General features: G+C 48.5%; 1 protein-coding gene across 8 annotated transcripts in view; it reads right to left on the bottom strand.

Annotated features, from left to right (window-relative positions):
* The window catches only part of LOC147017452 (DNA (cytosine-5)-methyltransferase 3A-like), a 182596-nt gene that overhangs the window by 87690 nt on the left and 69413 nt on the right, over nt 1-25493 (bottom strand). For all 8 annotated transcript variants that reach the window (XM_085847126.1, XM_085847122.1, XM_085847125.1 and 5 more), the window contains 2 exons: nt 23600-23984; nt 6274-6371 (listed from right to left, as the gene is read on the bottom strand). In XM_085847126.1, coding sequence (XP_085703252.1) covers nt 6274-6371; nt 23600-23984 — 483 coding nt within the window. The remainder of the gene's footprint in view (nt 1-6273; nt 6372-23599; nt 23985-25493) is intronic.

Below are 25493 nucleotides of genomic sequence, written 5' to 3' on the forward strand. Positions count from 1 at the left end.
AGAAGTCATGGACTTAGGAGTGGCTGGTTCATGGTTTCAGCGCCCGCAAGCTCATCGCTGGACTTGGTATTCCAACGCTGGTGGTGTGGCAAAGGAGATTGACCATGTCCTCATTGACGGTCGTTGGAGGATGATCCAGAACTGCAGGGTCTACCGGGTGCTCAGTTCCTCAATACTGACGACAGGCTTGTTGTAGCAACTCTAAAGCTGCACCTTAAATCCTGGAGAATGGTACCATCCCAGCCTAGGCTGGATGTTGCCAAGCTCAGGGATGAGAGAGTAGCTGAGGAGTTTGCGAACAGGCTGAGTGGACACTTGGGGGGTCTGGGTGCTTTGGGGGTCCTGAAGAGTTGTGGAGCACCTTCAAGACCACCGTCCTTGATGTTGCCGGTGGATGCCTTGGAGTTCACCGCAGGGCAAAAGAAAGAATTTTGTCTCTCAAGGGACACTGGATACCATTGACCAGAGTCGCAGGGCCAGGCTGAATGGCAGAGCTGAGCTGTTCAGGGAGCTGAGGCGTAAAACTGTACGTGCACTGAGGGTGGACAAGGAGGCCTATGTGCGAGGAATCTGTGAGGGGTAGAGCATCACCTGTGGACAGGTGATTCTCGTCCCGCTTACAGAGGTCGCGCATTACGTTCATCCAAGCCCATCCCTCGGAGCACTGCAGTTCGGGCAGAGAGTGGTAGGCTCTTGACAGAGGAGTCTGAAGTGAAGGCCCGCTGGGCCGGTTACTTTACGCGGTTGTACCAGGCTGATCCCCCAGCTGTCGAGTTGGACGTCAGAGGGTGTTACAATCCCTGTTGCTGACCCTCGAATCAACTGTGGTCCACCATCGCTTGTGGAAACACGGGCTGCGGTGAACCAGTTGAAACGGGGCAAAGCTCCAGGGATCTGTGGCATCCATGCTGAACTTCTCAAGGCTGGTGGAAATGCTACACTCGCGTCGTTGCATGCAGTTTTGTGCTCTGCCTGGAACACAGGCATCATCCCAACTGACTGGAAGAGGGGCCTTGTTGTCCCTCTCTGGAAAGGGAAGGGTGATCGCCAAGACTGCAACAACTACCGAGGGGTGACGCTGCTCTCAGTGCCGGGCAAGGTCTTTGCTCGGATAATTCTTGATAGGGTTCGCCACCATCTGCTTGAGCACCAGCGTCCAGAGCAGTCCGGCTTTACACCAAAGAGGTCAACGATTGACCGTATCCTTGCTCTTCGTGTCCTCACTGAACGCAGACGAGAGTTTCGGCAGGGGCTGCTTGCAGCCTATGTTGATCTCTGTAAAGCGTTCGATTCAGTGAATCGGGATGTCCTCTGGAGGATTCTTGGTCTTCGTGGGGTGCCACCGAAACTGATCGATCTGATGTCTGAACTCTACTCTGGTACTGAGAGTGCTGTGAAGTGTGGTGGTACCGCCTCTGACTTATTTCCAGTTGTTACTGGAGTTCGTCAGGGATGTGTACTTGCCCCCACACTTTTCAGCACTTGTATGGACTGGCTTGTTGGGAGAACGTCGGGGCGATCAAGTTGCGGTGCATCGTTTGGCAATGTCAAGATCTCGGACCTTGATTTTGCAGATGATGCAGTCATCTTTGCGGAGACTTTAGACATCCTCTTGGGGGCCCTCGAGGTGCTGAATGAGGAGTCGGAGCCGTTGGGATTACGGATTTCTTGGGTCAAAACAAAGATCCAGGCTTTCGGTGACATCTTGGATGCTGCTGTCCTGTCTGTGTCTGTTTGGGGTGAGGATGTTGAGGTCGTGGATAGATTCACTTACCTTGGCAGTGATATTCATGTCTCCGCAGGTTGTGAGCCGGAGGTCAATAGACGTCTGGGTCGGGCCTGGGGAGTCATGGATTCACTGGATCATGGGGTGTGGCGCTGCCGGTGCCTGTGCGGGAGGACGAAAGTCCGAGTCTTCAGGTCCTTGGTACTTCCAGTCTTGCTCTATGGGTGCGAGACTTGGACTTTGACCAAGGATCTGAGACGGAGACTTAATTCCTTTGGTACCAGGTCTCTTCGGAGAATCCTTGGCTATCGCTGGTCGGATTTTGTGTCCAACGAGCGGTTGCTGAGAGAGACTCGGATGAGATTTGTTACCTGCATAGTCCGTGAGCGTCAGCTGCGGCTGTATGGACATGTGGCTCGTTTTCCTGACGCTGATCCTGCTCACCAGATTCTCTCAGCGAGGGAGTCTCATGAGTGGAGGAGGCCAGTGGGCCGACCACGTGCCTCATGGTTGCAGCAGGTTGACCATCATCTCAAGGAGATGGGGATGGGCCTGGCATCTGCCTGGGGGATGGCCAGACGGAGGCCCCTGGAGTACCGGCGGAAAGTGGACGCAGCGACGCGCTGTTCTGGCACATGCTCCCATACCTGACCTGACCTTAAGAGTTGCTACAACAAGCCGGTGGTCAGTATTGAGGAACTGAGCACTCCGGTAGACCCTGCAGTTCTGGTTCATCCTCCAGCGACCATCAACGAGGACATGGTCAATCTCCTTTGTCACACCGTCAGTGTTGGAATACCAACTCCAGTGATTAGCTTGTGGGTGCTGAAACCATGAATCAGGCACTCTAAATCCATGATTTCTTGCAAAGTCAAGGAACTTAGTGCTATTCAGGTTCACAGTTCCAGACCCATGGGGACCAACACACGTCTCATAACCATCCCTATCAGTTCCAGTCGATGCATTGAAATCCCCCAAGACTAGAAGTATATCTCGTCTGGGGCACTGATCAACCACAGCCTCGAGTGTGGCGTAGAATGTGTCCTTCACGGTGAGATCACTCGCCTCAGTCGGAGCATAAACAGAGACCAGGGAAATGGCACCCAAGGAGTGATGAATCCTTAATCTCATAATACGCTCGTTGACCGGTGTTACCTCAGTTATCATTGGAGTCAGCTTATTGGACACAGCTACAGCAACTCCTTGAGTATGGTAACCATCAGAGCGACCAGACTATAGTAGGTGTAACCACCCACCATTATCTCGCCGCAATCCGGTCTCTGAATCTCAGAGAGTGCTGCAATGCCGATGTGCAAATGCTTGAGCTCAGATGATAACAGAGACAGGTGGTAATCCTCTCTTAGGGATGGGACATTCCAGGCACCCACCCGAAGGGACCGCCTCAGGTTAACCCAAGGAGACCGCCGTCTGGTGGATGACACCTCAGCACCACTCAGACACACTCTCCCGCAATCTGACCCGGGAATGTTACCCCGTGGTTTCCCTCCCATCATCAAAGATCGGGGGTCCCGAAGGCTTTGCCCCAATCCCTTCATCCGGTGAGCTGACCTGCGAAGGGAAGCTGCACAGGAGGTACTCCCACGGAGTGGGTTTTCAGATTTTTTTGCGTTTTTGTGTTTTGCGGAATGAAGGGTTTTACGGTGTCCGGAGTGCAAATCCTGCCACCAACCTCCTAATAAGAAGTAACCCAACTGCAGGAGGACGTCTGCAGACACAGTTGGGCACTAGATATGGATGGCCATTGGCTCACAAGGAGCTCATCTGCCCTTTAAGAAGTTTTGTTTTTAATCCTACTGGGTGTCTATATCCAAACACCCTCCTCACCAAAAAACCTGGTTGGGGAGACGCTTTAGTTGCCAACAACCCGACTATGGAACAGGTTAGTACAGGTTTACCTGATACCTGTATCAAGTCACAGATCTAATCTGGCCTGACCTGACAGAGAAAGAGTGAAGATGAGCAGTGATTCTTGATTTTGGTAGTTTTACCAAAAGGGAGTTGCTGGCGGACTTTGAGCACCCTGCAGAAATATGGGGGGGGCGACATATCGCAGAAAGAGCAGGGGGGGCATAACCGGAGAGGAGACAGTTGAAGGCAGAAAGACCACCGACCTGCTTGCGATGAGAGAGTGAGAGACCCAAAGACAGCCTCACCGCAGGAGATACCAATGATTCTAAATGCCTTGGTTTCCACAACGTGAAGCCAAGAAAGGTGATATGCAGGAGCACCAGCCCTGAGGAGAGAGCAGTACTCCATCAGGCTGTAGACGAAAGCTTCAAATTTCAAGTCAATCGGATGAAAATTGTGGATTTCACCAATTTCAACTAAGTTGTTGACCTTTGACCTATGTTGACCTTTTGGCCAATGTTGACCTCAAAAATAATTGGCTGGTTGAATTCAGAAAGAGTTGACATGAAAATATTTTTCCAATTTCTAGTCAACCAGATGAAAATTGAGGATTTTAGAAACTTGATTCATTTGTTGACCTTTGGCCAATGTTGACCTTTTGACCTCAAAAACAATCGGCTTCTTGCTTATGACAAACTCTACCATGTGGTGAAGTTTTGTGAAGATCGGTTTTAAATTGTGATCTGTCGGCGATTGAAAAACAGACAAACAAGAAAAAGACGTCGTGCAGAGCACGATACTTACAAGATCTAACCCCTCTTCAAAGGTTGCCATGGACACATCAAATTGTCCATTTCATAAAGATTAAAATTGACAATCTTAATCAAAGTTCATATCGATCAGATGAAAATTTATTATTTTTCAGATTGAAATTGATGATTTTAGAAGTTTGATCTTGAGTTGACCTTTGACCTTTTGATTTTAAAAAAGTAGTTGCTTTCCCAATTCAGTGATATACTACGCAAGTGCTGTTTAACTCTCATGGTAATAGGATGTAAAGTGATGATTTCTCAGATTAAATTTGATGATTATACAAGTTTGACCTTGAGTGTACCTTTTTTGACCTCAAAAAATAGTTGCGTTCCCGATTCAGTAACACAATATGCAAATCCTGTTCAACTTTCAAGTCAATAGGATGAAAAATGACGATTTTAGAAATGCGACAACAGGATGACCTTTGACCTTTGACTCAAAATCAATACCCTTCTCAGTTGAGACTACCTCGGCAACTTGGTAAAGTTTCATGATGATCGGTTTCGAATTGTGACCTGAAGGCGATTGACAGACAGACAAGCCAGTAGGCGACATGGGTGGTTGCTACATAATTGCAAACTAGTGATACAGTTTTTGACGGATCCGGCTGAAATTTTTTTGGCAAAGAGGTTGATTATAGTGCACATAAAAGCCTGGAAGCCGATTTTTGATTTTCGAAAAAAAAATTTTTTGGGGATTTTTCAAAAATTTCAAAGTCCCGTTGCTGGGCAACGGTGGTGTGCATAGCAACGGTGCTCAATAGCATAGAACTAGATCCTGGTATGAACCTACCTGTCAAGTTTCATCAAAATCGGTTGAATCCTCTTGTCTCCAGAGTGGTCCATTACATACAAACAAACATACAAACATAAAGATAGACGGAAAAAGTGAAAATAAGGGTACTCTAGTGACCACCCAACAAACATACATACAGACAGACGGAAAAAGTGAAAATAAGGGCACTCCAGCGACCACCCAACATACAGACAGAATAACAAAATCGACTAACCAACATACTTGAAAAGTCTTCGATTTTGCAAGTAACAAAACACAAACAATCAGACAAACAAATGGACAAACGGGAGTGAAAACAGAACCTCCTTCCACCTTTGTTGGCGGATGTAAAAATTTTGATTCTTTATCACATGGTACCATGAGGCATGACAGCACTTGGAGAGAAATTATGGCTGTCATGTTGAGAGAAAGAAAAAATACAAACCTGCATGTGACTTGCAAGTAAGCAAAATGCCACCAAACCAACCCATTGACCAGGCATTCCAATGACCAATCAACCATAAAATCATTCGACCATGTCATCAATCAACTGAATATAACGATCTTACTCCAAAAGGCTTGTGCACTGGTCCTTTTTTTGGAGAAACTTAATTAAATACTATGTTCTGAGGGATGGATGAAACCACAGCTATTACATTACGGCTTTCTGGCAGATGAAGAGAGGAATGCCCGGGACAATGTACTTTCAGGAAAAGGCTCGAGATGTGGGTCAACGAGGAAACGAATGAGCTAATCGGGACAATAGAAAGGAAGAATCATTTTTTAAAAACGAAATGACTCGTACTTTCATTTCAAATGAGGGATAAATCCAAATCTAACACACACACACACACACACACACACACACACACACACACACACACACACACACACACACACACACACACACACACACACACACACACACACACACACACACACACACACATCTGTGCGTGCTCCTCACTTAATGGAAAAGTCGATATCCAGATGAGTTCATACAAAGACTTCCTCCACACCCATTTCCGACCTTCAAACCAACAGCAACTCTTAATACATTTTGCAATGACAATGCTGCCGTTTCTGCTCACCCTGCTGCTGTCATCACTGGCTCGTGATACAGTCGTGTCTTCCTGCTCCTTGCTTGGCTCCGCACAGTGCCTGGTCTCCTCCTGCGTCTTGCTAGCATCTATGCCAAGGGCACATGTAGCAAAAAGAACAGTTTACGGAACAATTTTGTCGGTCATAGGGATTAAAACAAATCAGCCTTACTCTGCCAACACCTATCAATGGAAGCTGAGGACAGTGTATTCTCTGGAAGATGGCCAAATGGAATGCTCAGTTACTAGACAGTGCTTGAATCTTTATACGAAGCATGCATTTGCTTTTAGTGGGCTGGAAGTGCACTGCCTGGCACGGAGCTTCGGAAACAAATAAAATTTTATTGTAAACATTCATTCAGAGTTATAAGCTTATTGTTCTGCAGTAATACATCTAAAGGAGAAGCTTGTACATGCATCACTTGTACTTGTAGGACAAATCAACACAGTATTGAATGGATTTTGAACTACACAAGGAAACAAATGTAAAACAAGAAAGTCCACGAGGTGAGCATCCAAGTGTGCTATCCTGCTGGCCCTCAGTGTACAACACTTTAATGGATGTCTCCAATCCAAATACTTAACCAAAATCAGCTCTGCTTAACATCTGCAATCTGATGGTATCAAGCGCATTTGTGCTGATACAATGTCGCTTGTACTTTATCAAAAAAGAAAAAGATCAATCAGAGATTGCAGACCCTCGCCAGGACTCCTTTTGTGCACTGGTGTTAAGTAATTATAATAAGAGACATAATTAGAACTGCCACTTTATAACTGCTGGCAGTGATGACCGGGTACCAAGACATCCTGCGATGATGTAACCCCGCTTTGATTGGACTACTGACCCTGACCATCAATCCATCCATTGGGACCATACTCTGTGCAGAGAGTTGGTGCTGCCGAAGCAGTCTCCTTGGCTATTGGGCACAATTCTGGACAGGTTGCCACACCGATACAGTATACCAGCAAGCTGGCACTCATTTTGCCGACATCGGAAGGATCACAGGCAGAGTCAACCCCACCTAGTATTAATTCAACAGCGGAGTGGGAGTTGAACTCAGGATCCGAGGATCCCAAGCCCACCACCCTAACCATTAAGCCAACACCAGGCATGACCATGACCCACGACGTTTTTTCAAAATATTATTCATTATTCAGTTGAATTTAGAATGGGATTAAAATAAATTCAAGTGAAATCAAATGGAAAACCAAATCGGTACAGTCCTGCGTTGGAATAATCAGAAGGAATCCGAACAAGCAAAAAGCAAAGATGAAGTCATCAGGAGGAACCTGGATAGGATTCGCATTTCAGCTGTTACTCCTCTACACTCAAACCCATCCAGGCACAGCCAAGTGAGCCTTGTTCAAAAACAAACAAAAAAACAAAGAGAACCATTATGAAAAAAATTTCATAATTCTGGCTTCCAGACCATAAAGTTGAAATTTAAACATGTATTCCCCATCACTACGAGATCATAATTGTGAAGTTTCATATTGATTGATCACACGGTTCCAGAGAAAACATTATTTAATATTTTTCTTCAACCCAATATGGCTGCCAAACCATGTGACCTATCAATTATTCCTGAACAAACTTGTACACCCAAGGCTTGGGGAACATTTGTGTGAAGTTTCCCCTCAATCTGTCCAGCAGTTCTGGAGTAGAAGATTTTTTTAATAGGTTTTAGGGTAAATCCAATATGGCTGCCAAACCATGTGACCAAGGATGTCATATGTGTGAACCTTCTGTTCCTCATGGATAGGTGGTCATATGTGTAAAGTTTCGCCTGGATCTGTCCAGCCACTTCAGAGAAGATTTTTGAAGGTTCTTAGAAAAACAAACAAGCAGTCATAGACTGGTACTTACGAAATCGTCAACTTGACCTCTGACCTTGTCTAATAAAAGCTGTCTCTCGAGAAGGTATCGACGCAAACCAGAAGTTTCTACGATTATTCTGTACGAAACCATCAAAAATCGAATGTTTGACCTCACTGTGACCTTGACCTTTCAGCGATTTTGACCAAAATCTAATCAGCGCTAGCCATCACTCTCCTGAATCACATGGTGTAATTTGACATTGGTAGCTTCTTCCGTTCTCGAGTTACCGTGCCTACAAACAAACACACAAACACACAAACAAACAAACACACAAACAGAGGACGGAAGCCATCAATATACTTATGAAATCTTTAGATTTCATAAGTAACAATACGGCTGCCAAATCATGTGACCAATGACGTGATCGATTTTTTTTTCTGTGGACCATTTTATCTATAGATGACCCTCAAAAATTTTCATACTGAACAGATGTAGCATTTTACATGTGCAATTATGATGTCATAATGAAGGCACCTTTGACATCATAAAAAACACTCATTGCCCAAGAGTACAACTTGCTATGTGCCAAGTTTCAATGTTTTTCTTGGTGCGGTTTCAGAGACACAGAGGTCCAAAGTTTTTCCGTTTTCCCACATGGCTGCCACACCACGTGACATATGACGTCATAATTATAAGTAAAACATTCTACATGAGTAGATGCACCTTTTGTGAAAATTTTGTCTCAACCCGACAAGCGGTTGCAGAGAAAAACACGAAAGTTCTGTGTGGACAAACAAACAAGCAGTCATAGACTGGTACTTATGAAATTGTAAACTTGACCTCTCATCTTGTCTAATAAAAGCTGTCTCCAGAGAAGGTAGCGACACAAACCAGAAGTTTCTACGATGATTCTGTACCAAACCTCTCATAAAACATCCGATTTTTACCAGAATTTCGACAACCGAGTATGAAGCATACTTAACCGTTACCAAACGTGAAAACAGAATTGCGATCAGAGTTAAAACGAACTCGTAACCTCGACCGAAGCAAAAATCTCCATCTCTCCTCGCAACTATTTAATATTATTTTATCAAAGTCACAAAACCGTAATATTCGGCCATCCACCAACAATTTTTACATAATCCGACGGCTTAGCGAGTCAGGGATGCGACGATAACCTTCATTGGGGTAAAAACACCAAAAAAAAACAAAAAAACTTTTAAACACCATCTTTATCGAAAACACCGTCAGCGCGCACACACAAAACCTTTACGTGATCAACGCCGCCTCTGCTCAAGCGCGCTGCACCATGTGACGAGCCGTGATGCAGCGAGTGAAATATATTTTTTATACAATCTTAAAACTTCTACAAAACATCTGATTTTTACCAGAATTTCGACAACCGAGTGTTAAGCGTCCAAAGCGATCGCAAAAACCGAAGACAAAATTAAAATCGAAGTTAAAACGAACTTGTAACGTCGACCGAAGCAAAAATACTCCATTTCTCCACATGAATTTACATAATTATGTGTGACCTCACTGTGACCTTGACCTTTGAGTGATTTTGACCAAAATCTAATCAGCGCTAGCCATCACCCTCCCGAATCAAGTGGTGTAATTTGACATTGGTAGCTTCTTCCGTTCTCGAGTTATCGTGCCTACAAACAAACAAACACACAAACAGAGGAAGGAACTCATCAATATTCTTACGAAATCTTTAGATTCCGTAAGTAACAAACAAGCAGTCATAGACTGGTACTTACGAAATCGTCAACTTGACCTCTGAAGTTGTCTAATAAAAGCTGTATCTAGAGAAGGTAGCGACGCAAACCAGAAGTTTCGACGATGATTCTGCACCAAACCATCAAAAATCATATGTTTGACCTCACTGTGACCTTGACCTTTGACCGATTTTGACCAAAATCTAATCAGCGCTAGCCATCACCCCTTGAATCACGTGGTGTAATTTGACATTGGTAGCTTCTTCCGTTCTCGAGTTATCGTGCTTACAAACAAACACACAAACACAAACAGATGACGGAAGTCATCAATATACTTACGAAATCTTTAGATTTCGGAAGTAACATACAAACAGACAAACGTACCCAAACGCAAATGAATGGACAAGACATGAAAACTTTGGTGATATACTGTATGCAATGGTATTGATTTATTTAAGTAAGAGTATGAACATTGTGAACAACAGCTTGGTTTGTCAGGAGGTTTCGATTAATACTGTTGCGAATTCGCGCCCGCCGGCGTGCGAACGGCCACGTAACTCGAATCGTGGCACGTCGCCCACCGGACGGACAATTCTGTCGTGACCCTCTCGGACTAACGCCGGGAACTAGTCACGGGTGGACCTTTCGGCCTCACCACGATCGTGCCAATCGGCCCCCGCGTGGGATAGGGTTGCTCGCCAAATTCGACCTACCTAAGTACCCACACGGAGGGTAGACCGGGCGATCGCACCTCGCCGCAGGTCGACTTCGGACACGGGCCGCTTAAGCAATCCGTTCCGTACTATCAGGATAACCAAGCGGTGTTATCGTCGGCCTCGACGGTTCCGATTAATTATCGGGCGTATTAAGCCCACTACCAACCCTTTACGTGAAGCAAGATGGAGATTCAATTAAAGAAAAGACGAAGCGAAACAGGAAAACAGTTCAACATGATGCACATTTATTCCACGGCACATGGAGAGCACACTTATGAAATTAAACAGAATGCACATAAAGCAATTGCAACAAAAGAAACACAACAATGCAGATCTACAACCGACTACACGTACACACGGCAACACTTACACAGTTTTACTTCACCAGACTGGTGCCACACACACACATTTACACAGAAACAAAAGAAAAGGGCCACCCTCAAAGACAAGGGGGCAGACGGGGCCTGTGGGCCAATACCTGCGCAGGACCTGAAAGAGCGGCCAGGTCCGCGAGACCGGGTGGATCCCACCCGTGTCCTTGTGATGAGCCGCAAATGTGGCAGCGAGGCGGCGCCCCGACTTCGTGCTCCTTCGAGGGTTTCGTTGGCACTGCTTGGAGTGGGGTGGGAACGGGGCCCCCTTTTCGCACTATCTCAGCGCGGGGGAAAAAGGGGGGGGGAATTGTTGATGCTCTGGAGAAAGAGGATAGCTGGCTTGCTTGGGTCCCGTGACGAGCAATTCCACCGCGACCTCGTTGCCGACAGCCGTCTTCCTTGCCTAGGACCCGAGCTCCTCGGTCTCTTCCCCAATTCTCCTCAGCCGACTGCAGCAAACCACCTGTATGCCCTCGCCTCCCGACTCCACTCCGCGCTCCAACCCGACTCTGCCCAAAACACTCTCCGCTCTTCTGAGGCCGACTCTGCCCAAACCGACTCTGCCGAGACCGACTCGACCAAAACCGACTCGACCCAAACCGACTCGACCCAAACCGACTCGACCCAAACTGACTCTACTCAAACCGACTCGACTAAAACCGACTCGACTAAAACCGGCTCTGCCCAAACTGACTCTCCGCTTTGATTCGCCTTGCGCTCGGCGCTTTATAGGCCGGCAGGAGAACCCATATGCAAATTTCTGGATCAGAACAAGCTCGGGGGTGGAGCCACGCTCGCCCATTGGACGGAGGAAAAGGGGCGTGAGCCTCCCCTGATCCTAGAATTTGCATATCTCAATTCCACACAAACGCGTCTGGAGGCGAGGCCAAACCGCCCCGCGCTTGCTGATTGGACGGATCAGAAGTGGGCGTGTAGCATTCCTGATCCGAATTCTCCTCGGAAAGGCCGCATTTTGCACTCGCGGATCGGCGCGCGTCCCGTACGAGCCCTGGACAGCCTGACGCTCCGTGCTCACAGGTGGTGCGGGAATGACCGCAGAAGGACAGAGGTGAAGGTGGTGGAGGGTTTATGGTGGTGGTTTATGGCCATGGTGCCGTTTGGAATGGCGTTGATGCGATGTTTGCGGGAGCGAGTTGTGAAGGTAAAGATCGTGGCTGTTGGCGTTGTTGTTCTTGTGAAGCGGCGTTGTGGTTGGTGGTTGTTGTGTGATGGCGGTTGAGACGTGGGTGGTTCAAAATAAAGATAGAACAGAAAAACGGCTATCTCAAAGGGTCACAGCCCGAATGAATCACATTTATTCCCTCTAAACAACGGGTTTGGGGCTAACTACACATGTACTTTCAGAGATATCTCACCTATGGCACCTGAATGGTGGTTTGCGAATTTCCATAACCGCAACACTACCCCTCCCCTTTTTACAGACTCGTCCCGAGTCGTCAAATTCTCGTGTGCCCATCATGTGTAGTTCTCCCCTAGTACGTTTTACCTACGGATCCCTGAGTGCGACATTCATGGTATTCGTGTCCCCAAAATAAATAACCTGAGGGCTGAGTAACTAACTAAACAAACCCACTCACACGGACGACTAAAATAAAATTGCCGGCGCGAAGACAGACATGCCGGGGGCGCACTCATATGTACCGTACATCTTAACCTTAACTTACAAATTTTACACTAAACCATGGCCCAGGATCGATGGACTCTGCAAAAAGAAAGCAGTTAGCAAGGAGCCAGGCTGCTCACATGCAGTCTCTGGCTCAAGCAATGCAGGTGACAGGGAACGTGGCCGGCTGCTCACACGCAGTCCAAGGCCTTCCCTTTTGAACTGAACGCAGTGAACCACAACGGTGCATGGGCTGCACAAATGCAGTCTCCGTGCCAGCTCAAGTGGCACACGCAATGAACACAATGGATGGATGGATGTATGAATGGATGGACGCAAACACGGTGCACGGGCTGCCAGTGCAGGCCCGTGTTGTAGCTGCCAACAGGGCAGTTCTCGCAGGTTGCTAACTGTTGCCTTGATCCTGGCGCACATAGAAATGAACAGGGGGGGGAGGGCAAAGCAAAATTAAACGGGCCTGGTGAACAGGGGCAGTGGGCATGGCATGGCAAAGGCAGCAGGCAAACAAAGCCGGCAGAACAGGGCCGCTGCAGGCAAACACAGCCGGCAGACGATCTGGCCGGCACAGGCCTTGAAGTAACACAGCCAGCAGATGAAGTGGCCGGCACAGGCCTTGAAGCACAGCAGCTGCAGACAATCCAGCCGGCACAGGCCTTGCAGCAAAACAACAGCTGCCGATGAAGTGGGCCGGCCTTTGCCCTGCAGTGGAGGTTGGTGGAGGGAGTGCGGTGGTGCTGGCCACTCGGAAGGCGGGCTCGGACCTACCCTACGGTCTCCCTCCCAACCTATCGCCTTTGTCTGTCACTGTCCATACCCACTCTCTTAATTTGTCCAAAACCAATTTTAGCCCCAACTTATTTTTTTGTTGTTTTTATGTTTATTTTTATTTTTACTTCCCCTCTATAATTCGTCCCCTAAACCCCCTTTATCGTCCTTGTTCGGCTAACCTATCGTCCCCTAGCCTACTCCCAACCCCTATGTTCCCTTCCCGGAGGGGAATGAGGGAGAGCTATTTTGCGTCCTGTGTCGAGGCCCAACGAAGCCTCAAGATGACCTCCCCAGACTTCAGCGATCTAAACCCAAAGTGGGTCCAGCGGCCCACAACGAGAGCGAGGGGATGGATGGTGCGGAGGGGTACACTTCCTACCTACTCTAACCATTTACCTTTAAAATACCCCGGGGCTTCCAACAAGCGCCTCTCGCTTTAGCTATTGGTTCTAAAAACCCAGATTCCCGTCGCCTGTGTTGGTGTCCTCACAATTTCGGGCCTCGCCCCCCAATTTTCTTTCCGTGCCCTCACACGGTCTCATGGCTGGGACGTGTGGCTCCCCTTGGCAGGCACGACCCTCTGCCGATTCTCCAGCGATGGCACCCCCGGGCACTACACTGCCTCCGAGCCTACCAGCTCCCTAAACACCGGGGAGTGCCCTCCATGGCGACTCCCCTGAAACGCACACGTGGCAGGCTGGCTTCCCAGGCCCCTTTCCGAGGGTCACCCGTGCCCACAACACTGCCCACGCGGCTAATGGCGCCCCGGGCCCCCGCATCATGTGGGCGCACCTTTGCCCACTAAGCTATCCCGGCCCCCCATGGGCCCTTGGCCGACTACGGCCGACTAGCCTGGTGCCCGGGGTACCCACTCAGCGATACTCACCTTTCGCAGCCACGCTCCCAGCCCGTCAACAGGGCTCCTGCACCCCTCCAAATGGGTATCGAGTCTACATTCCCACCAACAAAAAAACGACCTCCATTTTGTCAATTTAACTCACCCACTAACTCACTCTACACTGACCCTGGGGTCCCTTGGCGGGAGTCACTCCTCCCCCCAATCACTCATCGCACCATGCATTCCACATTCGCTCCAAACACACAGACCCGCTGGCCTCACTCACTCATCATGTACTCGTTTCCACTTCTCACAACTCACACATCGCTGAACTCTGCCATCCTTCTAACTACCTCCCCTAACTAACTCGTGCTCCCACGTCATCCCTTATACTATAGCACGTTCCTTTTAACACTACGTAGCTAAACTACGTCCCCTCTACACATTCACAAATCAGTCACTGTCTTCTAAATAAATAAAAAAATCCATTCCCCAACCGAAATCTCATCTAAATCCCTCTACCTATCCATTCCACGGGCCCCATGAGGACTTACCCCTGCCCCATGGAGCCGGTCTAGCGAAGCTAACCCTTCCCCCGAACTAGTTCCATCCTGTGCCCAGGCCAGGGGGTCTTCCACCCCTTGCCCAGGGAATCCTGTTCACCCGAAAGCGAGGCTTGCTGTTTTGTTTTGTTTTTTCCCCCTCGCGCAGCACCAGCGCGGTAACTCGCAACCTGCGCACCAGCGCGGCACTTCACAGCCGCGCACCTTTGGCATGACGTCATGGCAGCTGTTCGCGTCCCTCGTCCCTCTTGGACGGTACCATCCGGCAGGGATTCACCCTCCTGCCGGATTCCAACCACACACACAGCCATGACGTCACCCGGCGCAGAAAAAAAACGCAAGCCTCACGTCTCGAGGGGTTCCCCACGCGAACACATGTGCTCTGCCCGTTGGAGCTTAACACACGATCGCGTAGAGAACCCATCCGGTCCAAATCCGAAATCCTGCCTAAACTTTTGTCCGTCGCGGGATCGGCAACATTCACTGCGCTCGTTTCCGGACCAGGCTTCACTCCCGCAAGCGAGCACGTGGTGGCCTCGTGCGTTGCACAGCACGGACCTCGCGCTCGCTGCTGGGTGAACCCTGCGCGGTGACCAATACATCTACAGCCGCTACTCGGCTTTTGTCCCTCTGTCGCCGTCGTCGTCGCCATTCCACCCACACACACCTGCGTGTCACGACACTCACACACCACTCCATCACATTCACACCCGGAGACGCGGCTGCATGCTCACGCATGCCCACCGTCATCTCCCTCACATACCGCTCTCTCACACACACGGTCTCCCTTGCACTCGGCCGTTCACTCACGCATGCCATTTCCCTTGCACACGCGGTGACACTCGCCCGCGGTGCCTCATCCACACACGGCGTGCTGGGAAGCACGCACCTCGGCACACTTGCCACCACACCACTCACACACGAGGTCGCTTCCACACACGGGGACGCACTCACACCTGGGGTTCTATCCACACACGGGGCCTTTGTCACCCACCCGGTTGCTCTCACACACGCCCTTGCACCCGCGCTTAGCGTGCGCTGCAGCACGCATTTCGCCACACTCGTGAACACACACCTCAACACCACACACACCGGGACAACCACACTGGGGATTCGTGTCCCCACAAGGGGTTGTGGGGCCTCTATACCCAAGCTTTCCGTGCACCTGTCCACAGCACCCGTTCCCTCAACCTCGCAAAGCACGACCGAACCCACCTGGTCGTGACTCGTTTCAAGGGAGCATAGCGGCTCCCTCCGTTCCTGGAGGAGGCTATCCAACTGCTCGCACTGGGTCTCTACCCAGTCCGCCAGCTCATCCCCATTATCCTCCACTACGTGTGTGTGTGTGTGTGTGTGTGTGTGTGTGTGTGTGTGTGTGTGTGTGTGTGTGTGTGTGTGTGTGTGTGTGTGTTCGTTTCCAACCCCGTCCAATTCACCCTCTATCTCCCGTGTCTCTGCCAACTCGGTCACCTCTTCACCCTTTACCTCCCTTGTCTCCACTATTTTATTTCCTTTGTCGTCACCTCGTGTCTCGTCTCACACGTTTCGGTCTCCCTACTTAGTTTTTCCCTCTCGGTCACCGTCACTTCTTCCGTCACGACCCTCGCCCAACACGTCTCCCGAATTACTTTGTCCTCACCCGCCTCCACCGCGGGCCTGACAGCCGTTGCACTCCCTCCCAGCTCGTTCGCTCCCACACGTGGCGTCGCCATTACGCACTCCCCTATTATTGCCTTCATGCCCGCCTGCAGGCTTCGGCCCATGTTCTGCGTCTCACCCCGCAGTTCTCTCATTTCTTCCTTCAATTCTTGCGCATTTGTTTCCATTTCGTTCATTTGCTTGTTCATGCCTTTTATTTCGTTTTTCATTTGTTGCGTATTCGTATCCATTTCGTGCATTTTTTGCGTATCCCCATCCATTTTCGTTTTCATTTCGTTTGTGTTTGTATCCATCTACGCATTCATTGCCGCCAGCATGGCGCATAGCTGGGCCATGTCGGGTGCACTCAGCTGAGCCGATTCGGCAAGGATAGGGGGGTTTTGGCGGAGGGGGGGGGGGGAGGGGAGGTGTCATACACCACGGCCTCTGTCGCTGCCGCGCCCATTTCGGGTTCTGGGTTCGGTCGGGGGAGAAATTGTTCCTGCACAAACATCATTTCCTGCACGGGGATTTCATCCTGGACCATGGATTCTACACATTCCACATCCATTCCTACTACCCCTGGCTCCCGCTCGCCTTGAGACGCCATCTTATTTCTCGTAACGGGTTAATTTAAATCGCTCGTAATTTGGAGGGAATCGGGGGTCGCTTCTCTCACCCCTGGACCGATTCCCGTGAATTTAGCTGGAGACAGGAGAGCCCGTTTTCCCGCTCTCCGACACCAGTGCCGCGAGGAGGGGGGATAGGTTCCTATCCCACTTCTGACACCAGTGTTGCGAATTCGCGCCCGCCGGCGTGCGAACGGCCACGTAACTCGAATCGCGGCACGTCGCCCACCGGACGGACAATTCTGTCGTGACCCTCTCGGACTAACGCCGGGAGCTAGTCACGGGTGGGCCTTTCGGCCTCACCACGATCGTGCCAATTGGTCCCCCGCGTGGGATAGGGTTGTTCGCCAAATTCGACCTACCTAAGTACCCACATGGAGGGTAGACATTTATTCTGCGGAACACGGAGAGCACACATATACAATTAAACAGAATGCACATAAAGCAATTGCAACAAAAGAAACACAACAATGCAGATCTACAACCGACTACGCATACACACGGCAACACTTACACAGTTTTACTTCACCAGACTGGCGCCACACACACACATTTACACAGAAACAAAAGAAAAGGGCCACCCTCAAAGACAAGGGGGCAGACGGGGCCTGTGGGCCAATACCTGCGCGGGACCTGAAAGAGCGGCCAGGTCCGCGAGACCGGGTGGATCCCACCCGTGTCCTTGTGATGAGCCGCAAATGTGGCAGTGCGGCGGCGCCCCGACTTCGTGCTCCTTCGGGGGTTTCGTTGGCACTGCTTGGAGTGGGGTGGGAATGGGGCCCCCTTTTTGCACTATCTCAGCACGGGGGAAAAAGGGGGGGGGGAATTGTTGATGCTCTGGGGAAAGAGGATAGCTGGCTTGCTTGGGTCCCGTGACAAGCGATTCCACCGCGACCTCGTCGCCGACCGCCGTCTTCCTTGCCTCGGACCCGAGCTCCTCAGTCTCTTCCCCAATTCTCCTCAGCCGACTGTAGCAAACCACCTGTACGCCCTCGCCTCCCGACTCCACTCTGCGCTCCAACCCGACTCTGCCCAAAACACTCTCCGCTCTTCTGAGGCCGACTCTGCCCAAACCGACTCTGCCGAGACCGACTCGACCCAAACCGACTCGACTGAGACCGACTCGACCCAAACCGACTCGATCCAAACTGACTCTACTCAAACAGACTCGACCAAAACTGACTCTACTCAAACCGACTCGACCCAAACCGACTCGACTCAAACCGACTCTGCCCAAGCTGACTCTCCGCTCCGATTCGCCTTGCGCTCGGCGCTTTGTAGGCCGGCAGGAGAACCCCTATGCAAATTTCTGGATCAAAACGAGCTCGGGGGGTGGAGCCACGCTCACCCATTGGACGGAGGAAAAGGGGCGTGAGTCTCCCCTGATCCTAGAATTTGCATATCTCAATTCCACACAGACGCGTCTGAAGGCGGGGCCAAACCGCCCCGCGCTTGCTGATTGGACGGATCAGAAGTGGGCGTGTAGCATTCCTGATCCGAATTCTCCTCGGAAAGGCCGCATTTTGCACTCGCGGCTCGGCGCGCATCCCGTACGAGCCCAGGACAGCGTGACGCTCCGTGCTCACAGGTGGTGTGGGAATGGCCGCAGAAGGAGAGAGGTGAAGGTGGTGGAAGGTTTATGGTGGTGGTTTATGGCCATGGTGCCGTTTGGAATGGCGGTGATGCGATGTTTGCGGGAGCGAGTTGTGAAGGTAAAGATCATGGCTGTTGGCGTTGTTGTTGTTGTTGTTGTTGTTGTTGTGAAGTGGCGTTGTGGTTGATGGTTGTTGTGTGATGGCGGTTGAGATGTGGTTGGTTCAAAATAAAGATAGAACAGAAAAACGGCTATCTCAAAGGGTCGCAGCCTGAATGAATCACATTTATTCCCTCTAAACAACGGGTTTGGGGTTAACTACACATGTACTTTCAGAGATATCTCACCTATGGGACCTGAATGGTGGTTTGCGAATTTCCACAACCGCAACAATATAATCAAAACAATTGAAATTCCATGTTGGACATTCAGATGATTTCACAATGTCGGGAGTTAACATTTTGCTCAACTGGTGAGTGATAATTACCGCCTTCATTTCTTGAAAACCACCAAACTTTGCACATTTGTAATTTCTTACATTCCACCTGCATTTGTTTTTATCCTGATGGCAAGACTCGTGGAAAGGCCGAAAGAGAATGGGCAACGGCATAATGGATGGACAGGGAAGTGAAGGTGGTACAAGTGAACAAGCATATATGGATGCATCACAGCGCAAAGAGATGATGGGTTGCAGGGAAAATGGGGTGAGGAGATCACCAATGGGATTGAAGAGAGACACGGGAGAGACCATGAGGTGGTGGTAGATAGCAGGCTTGAAGAAGGGGAAAGTATGAGACACTGACTGTGCAGATGGATACACATGTGAGAGAAGAGAGGTGAATGAATGGAGGAAGAGAGTTAAGTTTAGATGGAGGGAGGTTAACAAGGTAAGGGAAGAACCAATGTGATCTGGAGTAGGAATGGAAGCTGAAAAGCGACATGACTGGAAGATAAATTTCGATATACCAGCAAGTTTCCTGTGCCTGCACAGGATTCTCAACAGGGTAGGGATGGGGATGGCAAAATACAAATGGCATCTTCTGTCATTGAGCTGGCAATCTGGGAGCAACAATTCCCATTTATTGCCACATCTGATGCAATTTAAAAGCTCTAATGGCAGCAAGGTCAGCCTGGTGTTGGCTTAGTGGTTAAGGTGGCTGGCTTGGGACCTAAGGGTCCTGAGTTTGAACCCATGTTGGCTGCTGAATTAACACCAGGTGGGATTGTCAGCCTGTCATCCTTCTGAGGTTGATGAAATGAGTTCCAGCGTACTGGGATAATAACCATTTGGGGTAACCTGTGTCGGAGTGGCGACCTTTCCAGGACTGTAACTGCTTGCCAATGAAACTGCTTCAGCAGCCCAATGTAACTTACGGCATGAAAGGAATTCATCCATTGGGACCATACTCTGTGCGGAGCGTTGGTGCTGCCTAAACAGTATCCTTGGCTATTGGGCACAATTCTGGACGGGTCGCCACTCCGACACAAGATACCAGCAAGCTGTTACTCATTTTGACAACCTCGAAAGGATGACAGGCAGAGTCCACCTCACCTGGTATTAATTCAACATCCGAGGAGGATTTGAACTCAGGATCCTAGGATCCCAAGGTCACCACCCTAACAATTAAGCCAAATGAAAGGAATGGTATTGTTATTAATGGTGACGAGGTGCCCCATTGTGAAACTGTTTGTTCAATATATGTATCTTTTTGATGCCGAGGGTCCATAATAAAAATTCGTATTGGTATCAAAGCCAGTGAACAATTACAAATTAATCGTAGGATAATGAGAGTCCAAAAAAAGAAGACATTGTACAGGTGTCTGTGAAATATTGGTGACTGTAAAACAATGGCTGCAGTAACAAACAAACAAACAAACAACAAAAAAAACAACAAATAACTAAAGAGTGAGCACAAAATACAAGGTCAGCCCTTGCAGGGAAAACTTGTTGGAAAAATATTTTGCCAAGGCCGGCGCACTCAATGGAGCGTTATCAACAGCAAGCAGAAAAAAGTATGCCCGAGAGTCAAATTCGTCACGAAGATGCTCTGGTTGTCACGAACGTGCGTGAGGAAATGCATGGCAGGGTAAATGCTCTCGGCACCAAATGAAATGCTCTCACTTCTCTACGCTGCGTTTCACCGGGCGAAGTGAACCGAACGAGCAGCTCGTATAAGCTTGTCCCAAGGAAACCAGTCTGCAGACATGTGCAATAATTTTCCCCACGGTGTGCTTTCAAGCCCTGCTTTGCCACACTTTCCCCTTTCTGGGAATTTCCTGGACATTTCTGACTCGCGCCAGATTACGACCGCGAGATATTAGAAGGGAACAACTTTTGGCCGAGCAACCTTGAACCAAGCTTGGGTAAATCAAATAATAAATGGACGACGGCAAAGAAAATAGGATTAAACTGGACAACTAAACTAGGAGAGTTGCATAATTTGTTGAGGCTCAGACATGGAGCCACTGTCTATGTACAACGGGAAGGTTTGGTCATGCAATGGCCTATGAGACTCACCTATCATCTCCACAAGTTTCCACACATTACTAAACACAGTAATACCTGTGGAACTATGCGTTTTGATCTGTAAATTTGGCTGTTCTTGAAATTTGATTGTGAGCACAATTCCCTGGAATCTCAATGAAAAGATGTGTGGATTTAATGGTTTTTATCAGAAGTACTGAATTGCTCTCCTGGCAGGTGCAGACGATGACATGATCGCAGGATCAGGATACAAGGACAGAGGGCAGATGGTGGAGCACTTACAATATTGAGCTCTCTCGTCTGGGTTCGACTCCCGAATGGATAACAAGCTGTCGGATTGGTGCTTCGCAGGCAGGACGATGCGACACGACTTGCACCGTCCCTCGGATTGTCCCACCGACTAGTGGTAAGTGGACGAAAAATAAATATCCCACGGTGTCTTTCGACAAATCATGAGAGTTATTGCCAACACCCTGAACAAATTACAAATTCCTTCCCTACCCGAAAGGGAGCCTTGCATCAACGGTGTAGTCATGGAAACGTAAATGATGCAACCTGCAGCCAAAGTAGTAAATGACTTCCTGCCCAACATGCATATGACACGACATGACGACAGAACTGATTTTTACTTAAATTAATCTTCGTTTCTGAAAATTTGTTTTTTTTTTTTCCTGTCCTTGTGTTCAAAAAAGGAAAATAATGTTCTTGACACTTGATTGTTCAGCGGTCAAGGAACCACAATGTTGATGAAGAGTTTGAGTGATTGGTGGAATTGATTCAATAACAACTGGAAAACCGGTTTCAACGAGCAACCTTGGCCTTTCTCTTAAATAACAAAAGAATGATGAGTACAGTATTTGCAAGTTGTCAATTTTGCATGTGTAAGATAAAGAAAAAAAAAAAACCCGAAAGGACAGAAGAACAAGGTGAACAAGGAAATACAGGAAAGTAAGGATGAAGTGATTAGGTTGAAAAGGGAACCTGGGAAATATAGGCACATGACAAAAAAATTAAAATCCTACAAATTTGCCAAAATGAAACTGAACGGCCATGTCTTGATGAAACGTTTGGAACATTTGCAATTAGTTATCGATGCAGTTAAATTGATCAATCGGAGCAAATCTCTCTCTGTCTGTGTCTCTGTCTCTGTCTCTGTCTCTGTCTCTGTCTCTGTCTCTCTCTCTGTCTCTCTCAGCGGCGAATGATAAAGGGCATCACGGTCTTGTATTCATTTGGTCGAAGTTACACCTGAAGTAGCAAGAGCACTCATTTCCTGGCCTTCCGTAAACACGGAATTTCCTCCACCACATATTTCAATTCCGTGTTCCCCATGTTTAGTCTCAGGTGAAATGCAAGTGCCTTTATTTCTTAACTAACACTCCAAAATGAAATAGGTAAACAGGAGCTCACAATAGTCCTTAAACGCAACACTCGGAAGATCTGAGCCTATCAAATTACTTACTTGCGATTGCGGCTTACTTTTGATATTTCATGATTATTATAAAGTTTTTTTTTTAATGTTTTGCAAAATTCAAATACATTGGGTTAGCCATTCCAAACATCTGTTTCTGGTGAATCTGCCAGAAGGCAGGCTCAGTGATATCAAAGCAGTCTCATGGAAACGATTACACTGGATGATTCACTTTTGCCTTCGAGTGGTAGACGGGGGAGGAATTTGGAACTTGGTCAGGGTGCTTGGGGAAACCTCATGTGCTCTTCAAAAAGGATGCCGTGGGATCTTTAACGTCCACCAACTAATGCCGGCAGACGAGTCCCAGCTTCACATCCATCGAGGCACGGTGCACCCGGTGATGCAACACCGAGCCCGTGAAGCACCGCTCCGACGGTTTATGGTCAGGCCTGGAATAAAATCCAGATCAGAACAACATCAAGGTAGCTGAGTCGTTCTTGCCAAATAATTATAAATTTTACATGTGGCCCATTTCATGAGTGGCATGTTTAGTAAATGATTTTTTTTGAATTTACAGTCTTTCTTGGGCACATAATTTGGACAACCAGACACTGATAGATACAACCACACCAACTTTTTGTTGACATTTTCACGATCAAACTAGGTTTATAGAATCATGGAGTGCGGTAATACTCCAGATAGAGGGATGATATGGGGAAAAAAAAAATGGAAATTACTATTCCCCGTCAGTCAAAGAGATTTCAATCATGTTTAGTTCTGGCTTAATTTACGTTCGAAAGACAGCACGCAACATCAAAATGAGGGCATTGGGGTAACACTTTATCTTTGTTAATCCAAGTCAACTGCTTGTCACGCCGACAAGGCCATGAACCTGCAGCATGGTTTGATTCAAAGCAGTTGAATACAGGCCGAGCTGGGAACCTTGCACCATCGCTGCATGAAGAAAAAACAGCCTGTGGCTGATGGTAAATGAAAACCAGTCAAACAATAGTTGAACATTTGCCAAATGCTACTGAGTCACGCTTGCTATACCTCAGAAATATGACAAAACATGTGTCAACAGAGTGCCAAAAGGAAGGGATCATCCCGACATACCAGCTGACAAAGCAGAGGAAGTCTTCTTCCGGCTTTTCTTTCTCAGTAGTAAAGGTATTGCATCATCATCGTCACTCTCGGATCCAACTTCATGCTTTTTGCTTTTTTCCTTCGCTTTTCTTCCCAGTGACACAGATTCTCGGTAACTAGAAGAAGGCCTCTTCTCTGGCCTACCTTTCCTTTTGCCGCCGCCGCCTTTGTTTTGTGTCGTTTCCTTTGATTTGATGGCCGTCTTGTTTCCATTTTTGCCCTTCTCTTTTCCTTCCCCATGCTGTTTCCGCTCCTGCAAACGTACATTTGTCTTGCCTGGGAGGGCCAAGCTTGGTCCAGGCTCAGAACCCTTGTCACATGCCATCGCTCTCTTCTGCTGCTCAGCCAGACGCTTCTGCAAAAGAAAGCATTGAAAAGGGATAGCTCCAGAGAATTAAAAAAAAAACATGCCATATAATTTCTGTAACACTCAAATCATTATATTTTGCATATTTAGAAGGTGTACTGCAGGCACATGGAGTACTCTGGGGTTGTAGAGGTTGGCTTAAGTATTTTGTAAACTTTTTTTGTACTGTCGGACCCCGCCATTCACGGAGTCACCATTTGCAGACCCCACGTATTCACGGTTTATAAACTGCAACCTGGTTCGACATTTGTGGCCCTGTGCTTTGCGTATTCGTGGTTTTTCTTGGGTGAAAAAAATAAATTCCATGAGCTGTGCACATAATACAGTTCTGAAACATATCATCCACCAGCTCTGTAACAGAGCTGCGTGGCATGTCCCACCATTCACGCTATAAACCAAGCTTTGCGGCTTGTGACACCATTCGCGCTATAAAGACACTTCACCGGATCTATTACAAGCTGCTAAAGATGTCACCCACTCCCCTCCCCCTTCACGAGTTACACAATTAAAATGTTCCACCAAATGTACCCCCAGCTGAACAAAACATCAGCATCTGCCATCATTCCCCATAAACAATGGGCAGACTTCTCATCCCTCTCACGGTAACCCACAATTTCCGCATGACTACAGTACTTATGTGCAGCATGTCCTGTGTCTCACTCATTCTTCTCATCCCACTGCCTTGCCTGGCGTTTTGTCTCTCATTCCACTCATTTGCTCATTGATCAAGCATGGCTCCCAAGCGCAACACCAGTGCCGGACATGCGTCGATTGCCAAGAGGCAGAAGAAAGTGATGAGCCTGAGTCCCAAAGTGGATCTGCTGGCCCGGCAGTCGAGAGGACAGAGTGTGGCCTCTGTGGGCAGACTGTATGGAGTAAACTAATCCACCGTTCGTGACATATGGAAGAACAAGAAGGCAATCTGAGAAATTGTTGGGGCAAGCTCTGTACCCAGCACCAAAGTCTGGGATATCCACATGGAAAGGATAGAGAAGGCTCTCAGTGTATGGATTGAGGACAATGCGCAGAAGAACATGCCTTGAAGTGGACCTCTCATTCATGCAAAGGTGATGCACATCTACGTGCATCTGGCTGGCGAGGGTGGTGCAAGCACGAGAGACGTGGGAACAACCGATGTGGGTACGAGTGGCCCCAGTCCATTCCAAGCGAGCATGGGCTGGTTTGACCACTCCAAGAAGTGCCACGGTCTCCGCAACGTAAAACTGATAGGTGAACGCGGCCCATGAGGTGACCGAAGTGTTCCCTGCTCAACTTGCACACCTCATCAAGGAGAAGAGGTACCTGCCTGCTTTGGAAAAAAAAAAGGCTGCCGCAAACTTTTATCTTGAAGCACGAGGGGACAGCATCGGGATTCAAGGCCGCAAAAAACCGGGTATCTCTTCTCCTCTGTGGAAACGAAAAAGGCGACTGTATGGTGAAGCACAATATGCTCTACCGTTCCCTGAATCCGCGTGCTCTCAAGGGCGAGAACAAGCA

This window comes from Eptatretus burgeri, chromosome 11, assembly GCF_056783735.1.
Source record: "Eptatretus burgeri isolate ZD-2024b chromosome 11, Ebu_testis_v1, whole genome shotgun sequence".
Classification (NCBI taxonomy): Eukaryota; Metazoa; Chordata; class Myxini; order Myxiniformes; family Myxinidae; genus Eptatretus; species Eptatretus burgeri.